At 37.3% G+C, this 17966-nt stretch overlaps 1 protein-coding gene across 5 annotated transcripts in view; it reads left to right on the forward strand.

Annotated features, from left to right (window-relative positions):
• Positions 1 to 17966, forward strand: part of LOC103146091 (RNA-binding Raly-like protein) — a 66026-nt gene that overhangs the window by 38299 nt on the left and 9761 nt on the right. For 4 of the 5 annotated variants that reach the window (XM_007563834.2, XM_007563833.2, XM_007563831.2 and 1 more), the window contains exon 3: positions 17313 to 17388. In XM_007563834.2, the coding sequence (XP_007563896.1) occupies positions 17313 to 17388 (76 nt within the window). Of the gene's footprint in view, positions 1 to 4078; positions 4260 to 17312; positions 17389 to 17966 lie in introns of those variants that run through there. The other variant, XM_007563835.2, reaches the window with a different exon arrangement.

The raw sequence follows: 17966 nt of genomic DNA on the forward strand, positions 1-17966 counted from the left end.
TATATAAAAAGAAAGCTAAGTTTAAAATCATCCTGGAATATAGTGTAAAAATGCCAAGTTTTTAATACGATAAAATAAGAGCATGATAAATAACATCAGTGTTTTTCTGTATATAATTTAACATTTATCATGCACAATCCACCCAAAAAGAAATACATTTTAAAAAATTGATTACATTAAGAAGGCCTAATAACCCCAGTAAATACGTCGTCACAGAAAGTAATACAGTATTAAAGCACACTTTGGTTCATTATCAGCATTCAATGCTGCAGTCTTATCAGCATCCCAGTTCTTGACTTGTTCTTCCAAAACTTACATTTTTCTCACATGAAGTCATGCTTTTGTTGATTTTGATTCATAGTGCTCTTGAAAAAAGAATTGTCTTTTCATCTTCAGCTTTCTGACAGAAAAGTAAAGGGCTTAAAGTTGAAACAGATAATACTTAAAACCGTTTAAATCAGATTCTTCATTATCTATGGTACATGTAAATCCAAGAGGGTAACACTGGATCAAAGTGTAAATAAAACAAAATATTAAGTGTAATGCAACCAGTTTAACCTAAATCAAAGGTGTAGAAAGTTAAGAAAGGATTCATCATTATTTAATTTTTTACATCATGAAAACATGGCATAACAAGAAGAATGCATACACTTCTGAGTTTCACTTGGTTTATGCTAAATTAGAAAAAACATATTACTATATATTTTATTCTTTCATTTACTTTTGAAATTCTTTTTTCAATAATTTGTTTTATAATTTATTCTAAAAATTTCCTTTTCATTGTCTGTATTTTTCAGTCTTTTTGGGGTATCTTGATTCCAGAGATGCAATAAAAAAAACACAATTTATTTGTGAACTCAATGCAATTCATTAAGAGTTAAATAAATACTTTGAATATGTTTTTGTAAAGTTTGGTTGATAAAATAGCATAACAAATGCAGTTAAGAAAAGTTTTTTTTTAAAGCTGAAGAAGATTTTAGCTATTTAAAGTAAAAATATGTTCATATGTTTTTTATTCATTACGGTGACTTTTTTTCTTTTTTTTAAATCGGAAAATACTTTTCATTCGATTTTATTCATGTGTAGTGGTGTAACCTGTTTGGAATCAAAACCAGAAAACAAATTTAACAGAGTCTTGTTTTTATTAAATTTCCAAAGCAAAACAAAACAACTGAACCCCGATTTATTTTACTTTTCCTGCTTTGTGCATTTTCACAAATCTTATGGTAAAAATAAGATTTTTATTGGTGGATCTTTTTGCTTGCTGCGTGTATGAACACTAGAGGGAGCTATAAGCACGCCAGTGTGACCGGACCTTTCGAACCCAATCAACTTTTAAAATTCAAGGATCATTGCATGAGAAGTGACCTCACTTCTTCCCAAAGAGCTTTAAATAATGCATAATAACAGACAAGCTTTCAAATACATGATTTTAAAATAAAACCCTCACTAAATATGAGGAAGAGTTGCAGATTTCTCATTTAATTTCTGCGTGTGTGAAAGAACCTTCGCTGTTGATGACATTTGCATTTGATCCAAGAGGCCAGCCTTGACGCCATGTGTTTGTCATATTCAGCTTTCATTTTCTTTCAGCTTCTCTTCTTTTGTGTTTGGAAGGAAAAATATGCCGGTGGACTTTTGAAAACATCAGATAGAAACAGAGTAACTGTAACCTCCATGTCACTGTAATTAGATGTCACAATTAGAAGACTCTGTCTTTCACCGAGTCCAAACACCACAGCAGCTGGAATGACTTTGCCTCTTTGTTAATGTGTCTCTTCAGTCCAAAGCCAATCATCTTTTAAAAAAATTGCTCATAGAAGGACTGTGGCTATAGAGAGATGAACTGCCTGATGATTTGAGAATATTGCTGGAAGCTTAAAGGTCATGAATAAAAGGATTTTCTCAGTTGAACCTTGAATACTGAATAGCTCATCTTTGTACAAAGCTCGTGATTTTATGGGTTGCATTTGAAGTGTAACAAGTCCGCATTCAATCAAATGCATAAAAAGCTCTATATGCTTCTCCTTCACTTTTCCTGTAATGTGTTTTTCCCCCCACCTTTATTTCCTTTCATTTAATTGTTTTTAAATGCCAACAAGAGAAACAAACGCATGTTTACTGCAGAAGAGATCTCTACCCTTTATGTATTCATTTATTCCTTTTCTGTGCGTGTGTTTGTTGCTTTCTATCATCAAGCCATCACTCTGATGAAGTGCTGCAGAGAGCAAAACATTTCATCCTTCATAAAGAATTACATTGCTCCTGAAATAATGAAGCGATCTGTGCATAAAGGCAGAGCGAAAACGGCTTTTTAAAAAGCACTAACTGCAAAGAAAATATCAGTATTTTATGTGTCTGAATAAATAAAAATATTCATTCCAGAATGCATGTAATACACTTTAACTCCACGTCTGGTTGAAATTAATTTAAGGTTGACACGTTCAGTGTTTAAATATTTTTCTCTGAGTGTTGATCTTTGAAGACAAAATTCTGCATAAATATGTTAAATCTGCTGGATAGTTTCATGGTTTCTAGTAGATTTGCTATGTTTAGTCAGCCTTTAGCTGGAGAATCCTACCACCTTAATTATTCATCCATTCACTCACTCATACATTATTGACGTCCTGTTATCCAAGATTGAGTCACAACAGATTGACGAGGGAAACCCAGATATCGTTCTTCTCAGGAACACTTTCTAAGTCATCATAAGGTGACAAAGTATATAGAGAGAGTCTCTCAAGCAAATTCCTGTGGATTCCAAAGTGTTAGTACTTTTTTGGTGCGATGAAAGGTTACAGGTTTTACTTTTACAGTTAAACTGGTGACTCTCTGGCAGAGTGTTAGAGATTCTGGGAATGTTCCCGGTCCGTGTGTTGTTGGCGGGTGTTGAAGAAAACCAGTGGCTGACAGGAAGAGGCTTGTGTGGAGTATTGGAGGGGGAAATGTAAGCAGAGCTTGATGTTCGAATCAGAATGTACTGATAAAACTGCCAATACTGTTAAAATATGAACAAATACCTGTCTCTGCATTCTGGAGATAAAATAACGTTAAAAATCTTTTCACACCAATGGACTTTGGCTGTTTGACTGACAAAATAATATTTAAACACACAACTGTTAGCTTGAAGGTTATATTTCTAAAGTCTTGAGGGCCACATAAAGACTTCTGTTGGGTCGGATGTAGCCCGCGGGCCTTGAGTTTGACACATGTGGGTTACAGAGAGAAGAGTTTGATCTGATAAGGAAAGCTTTCTTCTTTTCTGAAACCAGGAGAAAAAAGCTTATCTTGGCTTCAGAAGGCATTGCTTGAAAGACTGTCTGAAAGATGACCGCTACTGGTGAAACTCAGCTGAAGAGGAACCAGCCACAGCTCTTTTAATTAGGCAGCTAGATGTGCACATTCAATAAATTACACTAATATGTAAAGGCTCATTAATTTCAGTAACTCCATCACATTGTATAGATGAATTATACACAAACTGATGTTTTCAAAACCTCGTTTCTGTTAGTTATGATGATTTTACTCTTAGAGCTAATGAAATCTAAAAGTGTTTTAAATTCATGTCTATGCATTTGAACTACAAAGAAAGAAAAAGTTCAAAAATAGGGATTTAACAAGTGTCTATATATGTGAAAGATACATTTTATGACTGCAGTATAGCAGCCATGTTGGATTTTGAAGTTGAGGTTGGTCACCCTGTTGGAAATCTGATCTGAGATTATCTTTATTATGTCTACTAACTAACTAACTAACTAACTAACTAACTAACTAACTAACTAACTAACTAACTAACTAACTAACTATAATTTTTATTTGAAATACAAAAAAATTATTTCTTTCTTTCTTTCTTTCTTTCTTTCTTTCTTTCTTTCTTTCTTTCTTTCTTTCTTTCTTTCTTTCTTAAATCTACAATGTTTCACAGTCTTCACAAAGCCCCTGTACAACTATCAGAACAATAAAAAAAACACACATTTTATTCGGTTCTTCAGTCAACCAGGAAGAGTAAAAGGCGGTTTTAGTTTAACTTTGGGCTGCTGTACTGAGCGCTCCGCCTCCCCGGCTCTCCCCGCCCCCCGGAGCAGGCGGGCAGATGGTTCGGTCCGCAGCGGCTCTGCTGGGGGTCTGGAGGTTCTGGTGTTCCGCCGCCAGCAGACAGTCCGCAGACAGAGAAAGCGGCTCGGCTGCAGCGCAGAAGCGTCGGGGTTTTATTCGCATCGACATGACCATGTACAAAGGCAGGCGTCGCAACCAGAGATGTGAGTTGTTGTTGTTGTTTTTAATTAGCGAATTTAAGGTCGCTCAAGTTTATCTTGGTACATTTTTGTTTTCTGGTTCAATTCTTAAGTTTTAGAAAATAGATTAAAAGTTAATTAACCACGTTTTACGTTTGTTTATGTTGGATTTTCTTCTAATTCTGATAATAATCTCCGGATTGAAGAGCCTGAGCTCTGCCTTTAAGTCTAATAGTGTTATTTTAACGTGCCAAAACATTTTTTGTTTGTTTGTTTTCAGTTATTCAGGAGCTCTTTATTTTTTGTGACAAGAAGAACAAGCAACCATGCAAATCTTGCATCAACACTAGCAGCGCTTCATCCAACAGAGAAAACCCACATGCTTTCCTTTCCTGTGATCACGATGTTGTGTTGATAGTCAATGAGACTGCTGCCCGTACTGTAGCGTGTTTGCTGACTGCAGCTTTAATCTGCTTGTTCTGTGAGTGAAATGAGCATTCAGGTTGTCACCCTTTCAGGAAAGGGGAGTTGTTCAGAGGGTTGGATGCACATGACAGCTCCAGGTGTGTGTGCTCCTGTGCGTGCCAGTGCTGACAGACACTTTTTGCATGGGTAATATAGCTGTGATTAAATGAATAATGCATGGTATTAATGAACCTCATGTGCCCTGCATTCAACCCTCAGGCTATTCAGGGTGTACCTGGCCTCTGGCCTAATATAAGCAGGGACAGGGTGCTGTATTTTTACATGCACTGTGCATACATTTTGTACACAGTAATCACGTATTGATAAAATAGATATAGGTGGATGTACTATAATTACAATGCAGAATGCTCTGTTGTAATTGCTACAGGAGAAGGCTCCTTGTTTGTTTCAGATTTTAATCACACTTCGGTTATTTATTGCAGATTGAAGACTCTCAGCTCAACAGTGCAGTGCCAGGCAAAATTATGTGATGTATTTTATTTGATAGACCAACTCAAAGGATACAGTAATTGTGAAGTGTCGAAAATGTATACATTTTAATATGTTTTGCAAATAAGCATCTCAAGGAACTGGCATCCAAGTTACATTTCTACCAGCTGTGCACATATACAGACTGAAATCGTTTTCTTTGTCAAAGCTCAAACTTACTTAGATGAGATGGAGAGTCTGCCAACAACAATTTAAAGTTTCACAGCATGTTTTCCATTGGATTTTCGTGGATTGGCTTCTTCTGCCACAAAAGGAGACTTTGATCTAAGCCGTTCCTCTGCAGCTCTGGCTGTATGTTTAGGATTGTTGTCCCGCTGGAAGGTGAATCTCAAACTCAGTAAAGTTTCTGTGTTTCCTTGTTCCTGTTGAAAAAAAAAAAGCATTCCCACAGCATGATGCAGCCACACCATGTTTCACTGTTGGGAGTTCAAAGTGTTAGCTACGCCAGACTGTTTGTTTTGTTATGAAGCCTTTGCAGAATGTAAGTTCAATAAAATACAGGTGGACTATGTTTAGTAAAGATTGGTTTTATTTAGAGGTATCAGAGTAAAGTGAACTGAACAAAATGCATCTTTGAATTTTTTATTTGTGAAAAATGAAAACAATATCTCAATTTTCTTCTAAAAGATATGCACTACATTTTTTTAGTTTGTAAAGTCCAGATTAAATGCACTGCTTTTTTTAGGTTGCTTTGAAAAACAAAATGGTGTTTTTCAGAAGGCAGTAAGCTTGTCTATCTACAGTTCCTATGAGCTGATCACAATCCTGCATGATCATGAAGCCTGTTGAAAGTAACAGCAGATTTACATCTTCATAAAACTATCTTGTTTATTTTAAAGAAAGATCTTATGAGTTTGGCAAGTGCAGGGAGAATCTAATGACATTAAAGCTGTCACCAAAGCTGCTGTTGTTCTCACAGGTTAGTTATTAGCCATCAAAGATTTTTTCATTTTTTTATTTGCAGCACAAAAATGTTCCTTAAAATATTGGTTGACATTTACATAACAGAACTAATAACAAAAAAACCCTGGGCTTATAGTCAGTGCAATTGAAAACTATAATGCTAAGAAACATCTAACTTTAATCAAAACAAGCCTCACCAGATTTCAGCATCCTTGAACTTCTCTGTTTTGTTTTTCAGTAACTAAACGTCTCTGTATACAAACAAGATCCAGCAATCCAAAAAGGCTTTTTTGATCTTCAGTAAAGTTTGTCATTCTTTTTCAGTAACTTGCCTAAAGTGGTGATATGCACGACTAGGGACTCTGTTGTTTAAAAAATACTTTGAATTTCCTCAAACTGCTTAATTAGTCCTCTAGAAACAAAATATTTGACTTTACTGACGTTTTGTGAGCAAGGCTCACGCTACTTATCAAATTGAATATTGACTGCTGAAGGGACTTTTGTCCATGGAGCTGCATATGTTATTTGGAAACTTCAGCTCTGATGGGTTTGAGATCCAAATGTTGAACAAGACTTCTCTTAACTAAGAAGTATTGTCATTGAAGTGAATGTTAATAATTCACATAATTTCTAAGCAATCTGTAAAACAATGACTTTTCGGTATATTTAGGTCAAATAGGATCCTTCCTTCCATGTTCTTCTTTCTGTCTATCTCTGGTTTGTAGAGGTTCTGTATTTAAAGCCTGGTCACTGCAGAAATATCTTCTACAAATTCATAATTCATGGATAATGAGGACTGAGAACTCTGTAAATTTGAGTCTGTGAAGTTTGGAATAAAACATGTGCAGGAACACAGGATTATGGAACATGATATGGATGATGTTGCACTCCAAAGATATTTTTTAAAGATCCATGTTTCTACGGTCACCTCACGAGGGAGACAGCTGACTTTTTGGAGCAGATGTACAAGTGGTTTCAAGCAGCTAGCAGTTTGTTTTCCAGCTGCTTGCAGAGATTAATGAGCCTGTGGACAGGTGGAAGTACCGGACCAGGCCCCGTGTGTTTCACAGCATTGCACATTAAAGCCAAGTTCTTGCATCATAATAAAACGATGCCAAAATGGAAAAGAGATGGAAATCCCTTAGCAGCTGTAGGAAAGATGAAAGTTTAAATCATTTGAATCTTCAGGTTATGACAATATGTTTATTATGGGTTAATAAAAAAAAATCAAAAATACTCATGTGTTGTAAGGTAGCATGGATGTATTTGTTCTGCAAGTCTGTTTTTTTTTTTTTTTTTTTTAAAGAACATCCATCTGAAACGACTGAAAGCCGAAAACAACAAGTCGATTCCAGTCAATCAGTAAGGTTTGAGTGCTGTCATCAGACTCCACCAGTGCAGAGTGTTGAGTTTTCTTTGGTGTGTTGAAACTTCAACTTTCCATACATCAAAATTACCTCAGAAAAACTCAAAAAAGGCATAAAGGAAGGTCACCGTTGAACAAAAATGGTTAAAAAAAAAATAAAAAAAAATAGCTCAGTCTCATAAATGAGCGTAATGCTGGTTGCAAAGATGATAGAACATTTTTTAAATATTTTATTTTATAGTAAGAGATACAGTAACTAAACTAACAAAGTAATTTGTATGGATTTAGTTCTTTTTTCTTTTTGAAGCATATAGAGGGAAAATGAGAGTCTCGACTGTTCTGACGTCGAAAAACCATTTGGAAATGAACAAAAAGCAGTTTCTGGTCCTGCTTAGGACGCTTCATCCTTTGATGCATTGAAACAAACTAATCAGATTGAGTTTTTTTTTTTTTTTCCAGAAACTGAAACCTTTCAAGCTTAAATCTCAATTAATTTATGGTTTTGGAAAGAACTGCTGATCTGTGCCATTAAAAAACAAGCAAACAAAAATAACTGACTGCTTAAGGATTCAGCTGTAATAAAATATGATGCAGCCAAGGTAAGGGAAAGTAACTGCAGTATTTATATGGAAGTGTGCTGTATAGCATGTCCAAGGATACATCCTGTGCCTGACTGATGAGTGAGCAGAAACACAGCCCTACTTGCTTTAAAAAAAAAAAAAAAAAAACTCTCCGAGCTCGGCTCTGCATTTAGATTTTAGGTCGGTAAATTCTACCTCAAATGGGCTGCAGAGCGGCAAATTGGTTTGCCTGGGGTATTTATCCTAGTTTTAGTTTAAAGAAAAATGCTAATTTTGTTTTAAAATATCTTTTAGTTCACTCAAGAACCTTACAAGCTTAGACAAATTGATATATTGAATATGTAAATGTTGTTTATGTGAGAAAGTGCGCCTGACTCATGGTTTAATTGTAACATGTACATGTCAATCTGATTTCATCCTGATTTGCTTTGACAGCTACAGTAAATATGCAAGTCCCCAAGCTTGAATACACATAAAATTACACCTAAAACTGCAGCCCACTCCCACTCACTGCGGCTTCTCCTCGGTCGGAGCCGTCGGTCTCCGAGCCCAGAGCGAGCCGACACTCACAGGTGCAATAAAAGAGACCTCTGCCCTTGAACCGTGATGGGAGATTAGTGCAAGTCCCAGCTGTCGGATTTACAGGCTGTAGATGGAATCTGTGGAGCGGTGTCATGCCGGGCGTCTCTCAGGTGCACATTTGCATTCATGCGGGTACCCCGGATGATCTCTTAATCAAACACAGCTCACCTGCTCTCAGGATGCGTGTCATCGAGGCGATGGAGCTTCCTCTGTGCGAGGTGTGATCCATTGTCTGCCAAAAATTCTATTCAGCCATAAGAGGAGGAAGGAAAACAGCCCCCCCCTGTTTTATTTCCCAAACAGCATTTACCGCAACACTCAAGGTCGCTTATGTGTTAAACGTTTAGACAGCGCACCGCTGCATCACTTTGGCTGAACGACACAAAATAGCAGCAGAAGGCCTAAAGTCTAATGACCGATGTTAAAGTAACTTCTCTGGAAGTCGTGCTTGTCTCAACAGAAACAGCTGCAGTGCCTTCAAGGTTTTTTTTATTTCTCCCACAGGATAAATTTATGTTGTGCTGCAACAAAATACATAAAAGAATAAGACCAGCAACAATAAATAAACATAAAGTTCATGCAAAAAAAAAAAAAAAAACATCTACTGTTTTGTTATTAGTATTTCATGTATTAGACTCTTCTATGTAGCGAAATGATTCACGGTTTTCCAGTTGTTTTATAAATAAAAATCTGGAAAGTGTGGCATGCGTTTGCCTTTATGCCACTTCACTCTTATACCTTTAAATAAAATCCAGTGCTGCCAACCCACTTCCAGAAGTCACCTTATCAAAAACCATCCACGTGTGCGTAATTTCATCTAAGAGTGGCACAACTGCAAACTTACATTCACATCCACCTAAAAATGGAAACACTCCATTGTGAACACGCCATCTTTACACTGAAACATGGTGGTGGCAGCATCATGCTGTGTGGATGTGTTTCTTCAGTCCACCAAACTGCTGAAAGACATGTTTGGTGCAAACCAGGTTCACATCTTGGCCAACATTGTTTATCTCTGGTTGTGAGCTTAGCTCAGTGGTCATTAGTAAGAGAAGCTTTATTCCAAAAATGAGAAGTTAAAATAAATTTGGTGCAGCAGTTTTTACAGTTACTCAAGTTGCCTCAACTCATTGCACCCACCTCTGAAGATGACCTGCGATACACATGAAGCAGCCTCTGATATTTTTTGGCAATATCATGCAGTCTGACTGCTGCAGGGAGTGACGTTTAATTCTTCCTTTTTTTTTTACATATTCATGAGTTTTCTCAGCTGTCTCTTTCTGTCCTCCTCCTCTCTTGTTTCAGCGTTTGACTCCAATAAAAAGCTCATCAATTGCTGCAACCCGCTGTCTATTCATTGTTGGACTGGGATCCTGTGGGGATGCAGCAATAAGTCCAGCAGCCTGGCATGTAACCAGAATCACTTGGTGCGAGTTAACATTAAGATTTAATGACGCTGAGCTCTATCAGTGCAACACGTTCTGATGCTGCGTGCATTTTGAAACTGCACACCGTGTGCCAAGCTTAAGAGTTTGAAAAAGTCATGAGATTAGGGTGGGGTTTCACTTTCCAGCAGTACCGTGAACATGCAGCAGATTAATTTATTAGAATGTTAACCCATTAAAGTTCGAAGCTAAATCTAGAAGATTGAAGTTCTTGGATGGTCTTCATTTAATCCGACTTTAGCTATTTTAAAAGAAAGAAGAAGAATTATTTTAAAAATTCAGTCTAGCTGAAACAAAATGTGGTTCTACAAAAATATTTCCTCAGCGGGGGATCAATACAAATGCACAGCAAACATATCAGATTTTTATTTGGAAAGCATTTGAAGGCAATCTTCCAAATTCGTGCGCTACTTTGTGTTGGTCTTTTAAATAAAACCCTAAGAAGTTACATAAAAGTTTATGGTTATTCTGTCACAACATTTTAAACAGTCTTCATACAGTTTGTGCACCGTTGAACCTCTGACACTTTTGTGGATATTTGGTTCAAAACAATCTGAAATACCAGTCGGAGGTATTGAGATTGTGTTTGCCCAGTCCATCTAATAGTCACCACTCTGTGGCGCGCAGAGGTGAGTTGAAACAGACAAACACGCCCTCACTAACAGAGCAATGTACTCACAGGCTCGGCTTCATTAACATAAATGAGTCTTAAGTAAGTCAGGGGCCCTGAGGTGGAGACGGCTGTCTGCTTCAGGGATCCAGGTCGGACGCATAAAAACTCATCTTTTCTGTTGGAGGCGGATAAAGTTACACTGGGGTCTCATGAACCTGGAGCTAGTCCTATAAAAAACAGCATGACTCATTTAAAAACAGACTATTTGAGAAGAAAATGAAAAGGAAACTAAATTGATAATCCAGATGGGACTTTTTTTTAAACCAGTACATGAAATTATGAAAGGAGAGAAAAAAATAACTGACAATGATGCAAAACATGTTAATGCCAGAGTTAGGCTAAATGGCCCCTTCATTGTTTATATCCACTTGTCCTTGATTCCAGGGAGGGCTGGTGATTATATCCAACCATACACACGCAAGCACACACACACATACACACACGCACGCAGGACAAACTACAGTCTATGTTTTTTGACTGGGTGGACGTGTAGACCAGGATTTGAACCCAGTACCTTATTGCAGCTCTATTTGTCAGTAATTCTTGCTATTCTTTTAAAAACATTTGAGAGTTTATGAAGGAAATAGTCAGAATTGAAATGATTGTCAATAGAAATGAGCAGAAAAAAGAACCAAGATAAACAAAATCTGAGGTAGATAAGTAAAAGTGACCTCCAATTATCCCTGCTAGTAGAAATGTAGAGTTAGAGAATGTCAACGTTACCTGCACAGCATGTAGAGTATAGTAAAAGGCTTTATACTTTCAGAAAACCTGGATCGAAAAACAAAACAAATGTACGTTTAGGGAAGAATAATTACTACAAATCAATAGCCAAAGACATTTTGTAGAGCTGAAGGATGATTTTAAATTTTTTTTATTATTATTATTTTAGCAGCTTTCCATTTGGACATAATCTCTCATTATAGCGAGACCAACAAGAGAACACAGCATCTTCAATTAAATATTAAGTGCATTGTGTTTTTCATCCAAGCCTTCTGTTCTTTTACTTCTCCATTTAAAGTTTCATGTAGAAAAAAATGGGATCCCCTTATGTTCGTTTTTATAAACAAGGTTTAGTAGAGTCTAACGACCAACAAATTAATGTAATGAAGGTTTTAAGCTTCTGTCTCTGATGTAAAAAACTCTGTCATCCCAATTGGAAATCCTGTCGTTTTGTGTTCAAGAATCAAATAATAAGGAATAAACGAGAAAGCACATGAGTGAAAGGAAAACTCATTATTAACTAGTTGGTCTCATTAAAATGATTGACAATACCATGACCCAAAGGAAGGAGATTTAAGACCTGAATACAGCCCTCCATGTCTGTGAAGGGCAGGCACTTCAACCTCGCAGACTCTCCTAAATGACACCAGGTGCTTAGCTTTGGTTTCTACATGTGAGATGTTTAGTTTGCTCCTCAATTTGTAAAATCAACAGATTTTTACCAAACTCAGTCAAGCCTGGTAAAAGATTTGAAGATGTTTCAAAATAATTTAAGAGTCTACAAGTGGAGGATATTGAGAGTATCTACTAACATACTCTGGTCTGGCTTTCCAAGCAGGTTAACCTGGACAGCAGGAGACTAAAAGAAATCTTAATAGACCTTAAAATGTCACAGTGGAATAGGCAACATCCCTTCTTGTTTTATGATCTGACAGGATGTGACTCTGCAGTAAGAAAGAGACTGATCATCCTAACATGTGCTTTAGGATTATCAGAGACCATATTTAAAAAAAATGGATCAGAACTTAACCCTAAAACATAACAACCACAAAAAAAAAAAGAATTACCATCAAATTCACCAAAGACTGAATAAAAAAAACAGCTCAGAAATGGATCAAGCCCAGCTCTTAATTTCACTGAGGTTTTAACAGAATGTTTTGTATCTTGCTAAAGTCTCATAACTGTTGAACTTTATGATATGTGTAATATATTTTATCATGCCTATGGACACTGTGTGGAATAAGCTTTCTCTGCTTTGCCTCTCTGTAGGTCATCTGTCTGAGCTCAGTCTGCAGCTGCAAAAGATAAAGAGCTAAAGAGCTTAGTTCTCACAGCAGCCTGTAGAGAAGCGAGCTCTCTCAGTGTGTCTTGTAAATATTTTTGAACTTCTCCTGTTCCTTGGTATGAAAAACATGTACTAAAAATCTGTAGGTCAGATCTTACAATCTGGAAGAATTAATGTGTTGCAGGTGCTCTGAGTTACAGTCTTTACAAACCTTTGTGCAAGATATTCTGTGATTTCCTTATTTTCCTAATCATATTTTATCCTCAACAGAGTTATTGTTTGATGACCTTAAAATGTCTGAAAAGCAAGAAACTCTTTAAACACCTAACAGATTAAACTGAGGATTTTAGCACATTTTTGTTTTAGCGATTAGCTGAAGTGCCCCAGTCAAATTGTTTCAGCTAACTGGAATAAGATGGACTGCATGGTGGGACAGCTGCTAGTGTTATTGCCTTGCAACAGGAAGGTCACAGGTTCAAATCCCACCCTAGTCTTTCTGGATAAAGCATGTGTGTGTGGGTTCTCTGTGGGTATTTTTTATGAAGTACAATTTAATACTTAATACTTTGTCTTTCCAAGATACATAAAAAGTAAGAGTAGACTTCGTTATGTGAACATTTCACAAGAAAGATCTCAGTGTTTAATGGGTGTCGTAATCTTTTCCAGTTTGAATGAATAATTTCTTAAATCTTAAACGGATTAACATTCTGCTGTTTTGTGTTTCCGATATCAGAGTCTAAAAGTTTATTCCTTAAATCTGTTTTTTCCAGCAATTTGTCCTGAGCAAGAGAACCCCTTAATAGTCAATCACTGTCACACCTTGAGTTGGTAGCTGCTGGCTCCAGTTGCAGCCAACCAGTTCATAATGGTTCAATCATAAATAACCTGTTAATCCCCCCCTCAGTGTGATGCTGCTCATAGTTTATAGTATCCATCAAGTCCTAAGTGGCTATTGCTTAGCAACACAGTCTCTTTGTGCTCTTCATCCAGTCTCAACTTTTATGGATGCTCGGGCAAACAAGTCTGTCTGCAAGCACACACACCCATATTCATGCCACTTTTGTATATGATTAGAATAATGACTGTAATTAATCAGAAGCTCTATGTGTGTGTGTGTCTGCCAGGGGGTGGAGGGACGGAGGTGGTCGTTTTAGAGTGCTTTTTAGTGCTCCGCTCGCTCTTTGATAATCCTAGTGGGGAACTAGAGGAGAAGACGCTCTAACAATGTGAAGCTTGCTCATGTCGTCCTCTGTCCTAATGATAATGGTACAGCTGTCCCCAAGCACCTCGGAGCCGCCGACACGTCCCCACTCCATTAGTCCATTAGGGATTGGAAGAGGAAATAAAGGCAATCTAAAGATAGAGAGCAGATGAGGAGGGATGCACTGTGGCGAGTCTACGGAAAGTGTTTGGAAAGATCTAGACGTTGTTTTGATGTGAGCCTGAAAGAACAGAAACACCAGAGGAATATGGAAACATATCTAAGAATCTTTCCAATTCATAAGTTCAGAATGTTAACATTGCAGCTGAGGATTTATCATCATCTCTTGCACTTGCTTCACCTTCAGATACACTGACTTAACTTCAGACCCTGTTGTGACATGTTTCTACAGCCAGATCCCTGGAGCTGCAGATGTTTTATCATCAGTGAGTTTTTTAAAAAGGTTGTTTGTGTTTTTGTATGTCCTTGAGCAGCACTCAGGGAACATTGAGCTGATTTTGAGCAGAGGCGCTGACAGCAAGCTTGACAGACTGAATGCAATGATACGCGCCGGCTTTAATGCAGCACAGTTCTTGGCAGGTAGAGAGGGGATGTCAGTCATGATGGGAGCCGTGAGCAGCCTACAGATCAGCCACAGTATCTCACTAATGCACTTAAAGGAGATTTCTTTGTTGGTTTTTTCCCCCCGCTCTGTTCTAACACTGACTTTGAGCCTTCTTTCTGTCTTGCATAATCTGGTTCTTTCCACTAATGAAATTCACTGTCATCTCTAAGTTTGACTTCTTTCCTGTTGTGACAATACATCTTTTTAACAACTCTGTAAACAGAAAATGTTCAGGATTCGAGTTGTTATTCAAGCAAGTTAAAACTATATAAATTCAAAATAGCTTTCCTGAATTTAATATAAAACAGAGTGTACTTGCTGAAAATATTCAATTATACTTTAAAGGAATTTGAAATGCAACCTAATGCCTGGTTGTCTCACTCTTGACAACAATAGGATGTCGTCAAGCATTTCAGAAATCCGGCTGCAGTATTTTACATCACAGTCTGGCTCACTCTTCCTTGCTGAATTGTTTTGGCTGAGCCATATTTGGAGTTTTTTTTTTTTTAGCATTAATGACATGTTCAAGGTCAGCCTACAGCATTTCAATCAGTTTTTACATCCAGACTTTGACTACGCCTGCATAAAGCCAAACAATTTGGATGTGGACCAGCCGGTGTGCTTTAATCATTGTCCTTTTGCATAACTTAAACTGTGCGGTCACAAACTGATGCGGTCAGGATGAGAGAAGCACTGATACTTTCCAGACATCTGTAGAGACTTTTTTTAATCAAAAAACTGTGAGTCTGAGTGGTTTGGCTTTTATACCTGAACTTGGGGCGGGGTGAAGTAAATCTGTACCATTTGGAGGAATCAACTGATTAGGCATCGTTTGTCCTCAGGAGGGCAGCGCTGAGATGGTTTTAGGCAAAATAATGCAGAATTAAACAAATTTACAAAAAAATGTCAAAATTCAAACAGTTTATGTGCAAAAGAAAGTTGATTCGGGGGTTAGTTACACTTTAAATAATTGTATATGTTTAAAATATCAACTCGCCTAGAAACATTTCTCTATGCTACCATTTCATTATTTCATTTCCGATTTCTTTGCTATAATATGCTCAACACTGGCTGTCAGATTTATAGCACTTACAGGAAAATCTAAAATAAATAAAAAGCAATTTATTTTCATTACACAAAGTCATGCAGGTTTAAAAGTGCTCGACAATCTGTTCATGCATTTTTCATGCATTTGTCTTCAGTAATTGTAACGTATAATTCCAATCAATGGTTCCCCAACATTCGTCACAGACATGACAATTTTAGGATTGCAATAATTTATTTCAGCTCTTTCAGCAAACGACTGTTGTGATTTTTAACATCAAGAGCTGGATGTCGATGTGAGGAATTTAATCTTCTCAGACAGTAAAGCTGCCCATTATTCTTGGCAAAAAGCCCCCAGTTCTTGTAAGTCCTTGAGTTTATTCTCCCCAAAGTGGCTCAGCCACATCATAAGTCTGAGATGACCTCTCCAGAAGCTTCTCATCTTCCTGCTGTAGCCAATAAGAGGTCATCTCAGGGTTGTGTTTGGAATAATTGTCATTTTGAAGCGTCCAAGTACGTCTTATTCGCAGCTTTCAGGATGATGAATGCAAGTTTTCCAACGTGCTGAATTCATTTTGCCACACTAGTTTTTTTAAGCTCCACATTCCCAAAACATCAGTAATCAACCTGTCATGCCAAGGAAGTTCAGTTTTGGTCTAATCTGGCTTTTAGGTTTGTCACTATCACTCAGCATATTGGAAGCAGAATGTTTTGTAGCACCAGCTTAGTAATATCATTCGTCTGGATCATGTGTTGCTCTCGTTTATCTTCAAATGTCTCCTTGAAAGAGTCGCGCTGCTTTTTTCCAGATAGTCCTGTATGTCAGCTGAAGGTTTTTGTGGGTTTTTGTTTGAATCCCAAACATTTTCTTGTTTTACCTGAGTGGTTTCTCCAGATTCCCAGAGTTTGAAGATTACTGATTTGCATTATCAATTGCTTGCATGTCTTCCGGTGTCTTTTTTCCTGTTATTTATTTATTTATTTATTTTTCTTTAAACTTTATTCTCCCACAGATGATTATTTTAATTTTGAGTTATTTTATTTTACTTTTGCCTGCATGGACAAGCTCAAAATTAATGTTGAGACACGGTATTACAAGCAAACAGAGACTTTTAGGCTCAGTCGAGGTTGGGACTTTGCAGAAACATAATGTTAGTCCATATTTGATAATCTCAAATGTGAATTTGAGATTATCATCACATTAGATCACCTAAAAATGTCCAAGGTTCAAACATCTGACCGGCATTACAGCTCCCAAATGAAACAAAATGGGAAAGGATGTGTAAGAAGAACCACCAACACTTATTTATGTCATAAACTCGTAAACTAAACAAGCTTTACATTACCGTAACCTCAGAGGGTCAGACTAAAAGAATTTCTGACAGCAAAATGTACATTTTTGGAATTTAATCAAAGCTAAAAGTTGCTGTGAGTATTTTTAATGGTTTACATTCTTTGAATTAGAGAATGTAAATGTAAGGCTTTCAAGACTAATACCAGCATTAGCATGTTAAGCATGGTGGTAGCATTATACAGTGGTTCTGTTTTGCTGAAAAAAGAACTAAGATTAAGATTAATCATTAAAAACCTAAAGCTGACATGGCATCCCTGCTGATGACTGTCTGAATTATAGGGTGGCACTCTAATAAACGTTAACCATGTGTTCACTTCCAGATATCAACATGGCGGGAGAACCAAAACCATACAGACCGAAGATTCTCTCCAAGAGACCTCTCTCATCCATTTACAGGTGCGTGTGATGAGTTTATATTATTTCATAATTTTTTGTTGTCAACTGGGATCGTCTTCTAATTGTCTGCAGTCAGAGAGAAGAAAATGGGAAAGTCTACGTTGGTGCTTTTTAATGTTCTCTTTACGTATGTTACACGTCTTCCCTTCTCTTTATGAGCAGAAAGCAAAAAAGTGTCATGAATTGTGTTGGTTGGTGGTGAGATCGAACGCAGGACCCAGGATGTAGTGAAGTTGACGTCTTTAATAATCAAATATAGCTCTAAACAGTCCAAAACATGCAACACGGCAGAGTGGAAACAAAAACTCAGCACCGGCAGCAACTAAACAAAGACTGACAAAATAAGAGCCATGCCACCACAGGACTTTCCAGTTCTAGGGTGGCGGTCCAAACTAATAAGAGCCAAGCCGTCACAGGACTTCCCAGTTCTACTGTGACGACTTCTACGAGGCTACAAAGACCGACAACGACAAGGACCCGACGAAGAACGAGGTGAGGAACAACATGGACCCAGTAACAACCCCAACAGCTCAATACCCTTTCCTTAAATCCAAGGACATCTACAATATTGAGTTTGA

This window comes from Poecilia formosa, unplaced genomic scaffold (genome assembly GCF_000485575.1).
Source record: "Poecilia formosa unplaced genomic scaffold, Poecilia_formosa-5.1.2 Scaffold151, whole genome shotgun sequence".
NCBI lineage: Eukaryota > Metazoa > Chordata > Actinopteri > Cyprinodontiformes > Poeciliidae > Poecilia > Poecilia formosa.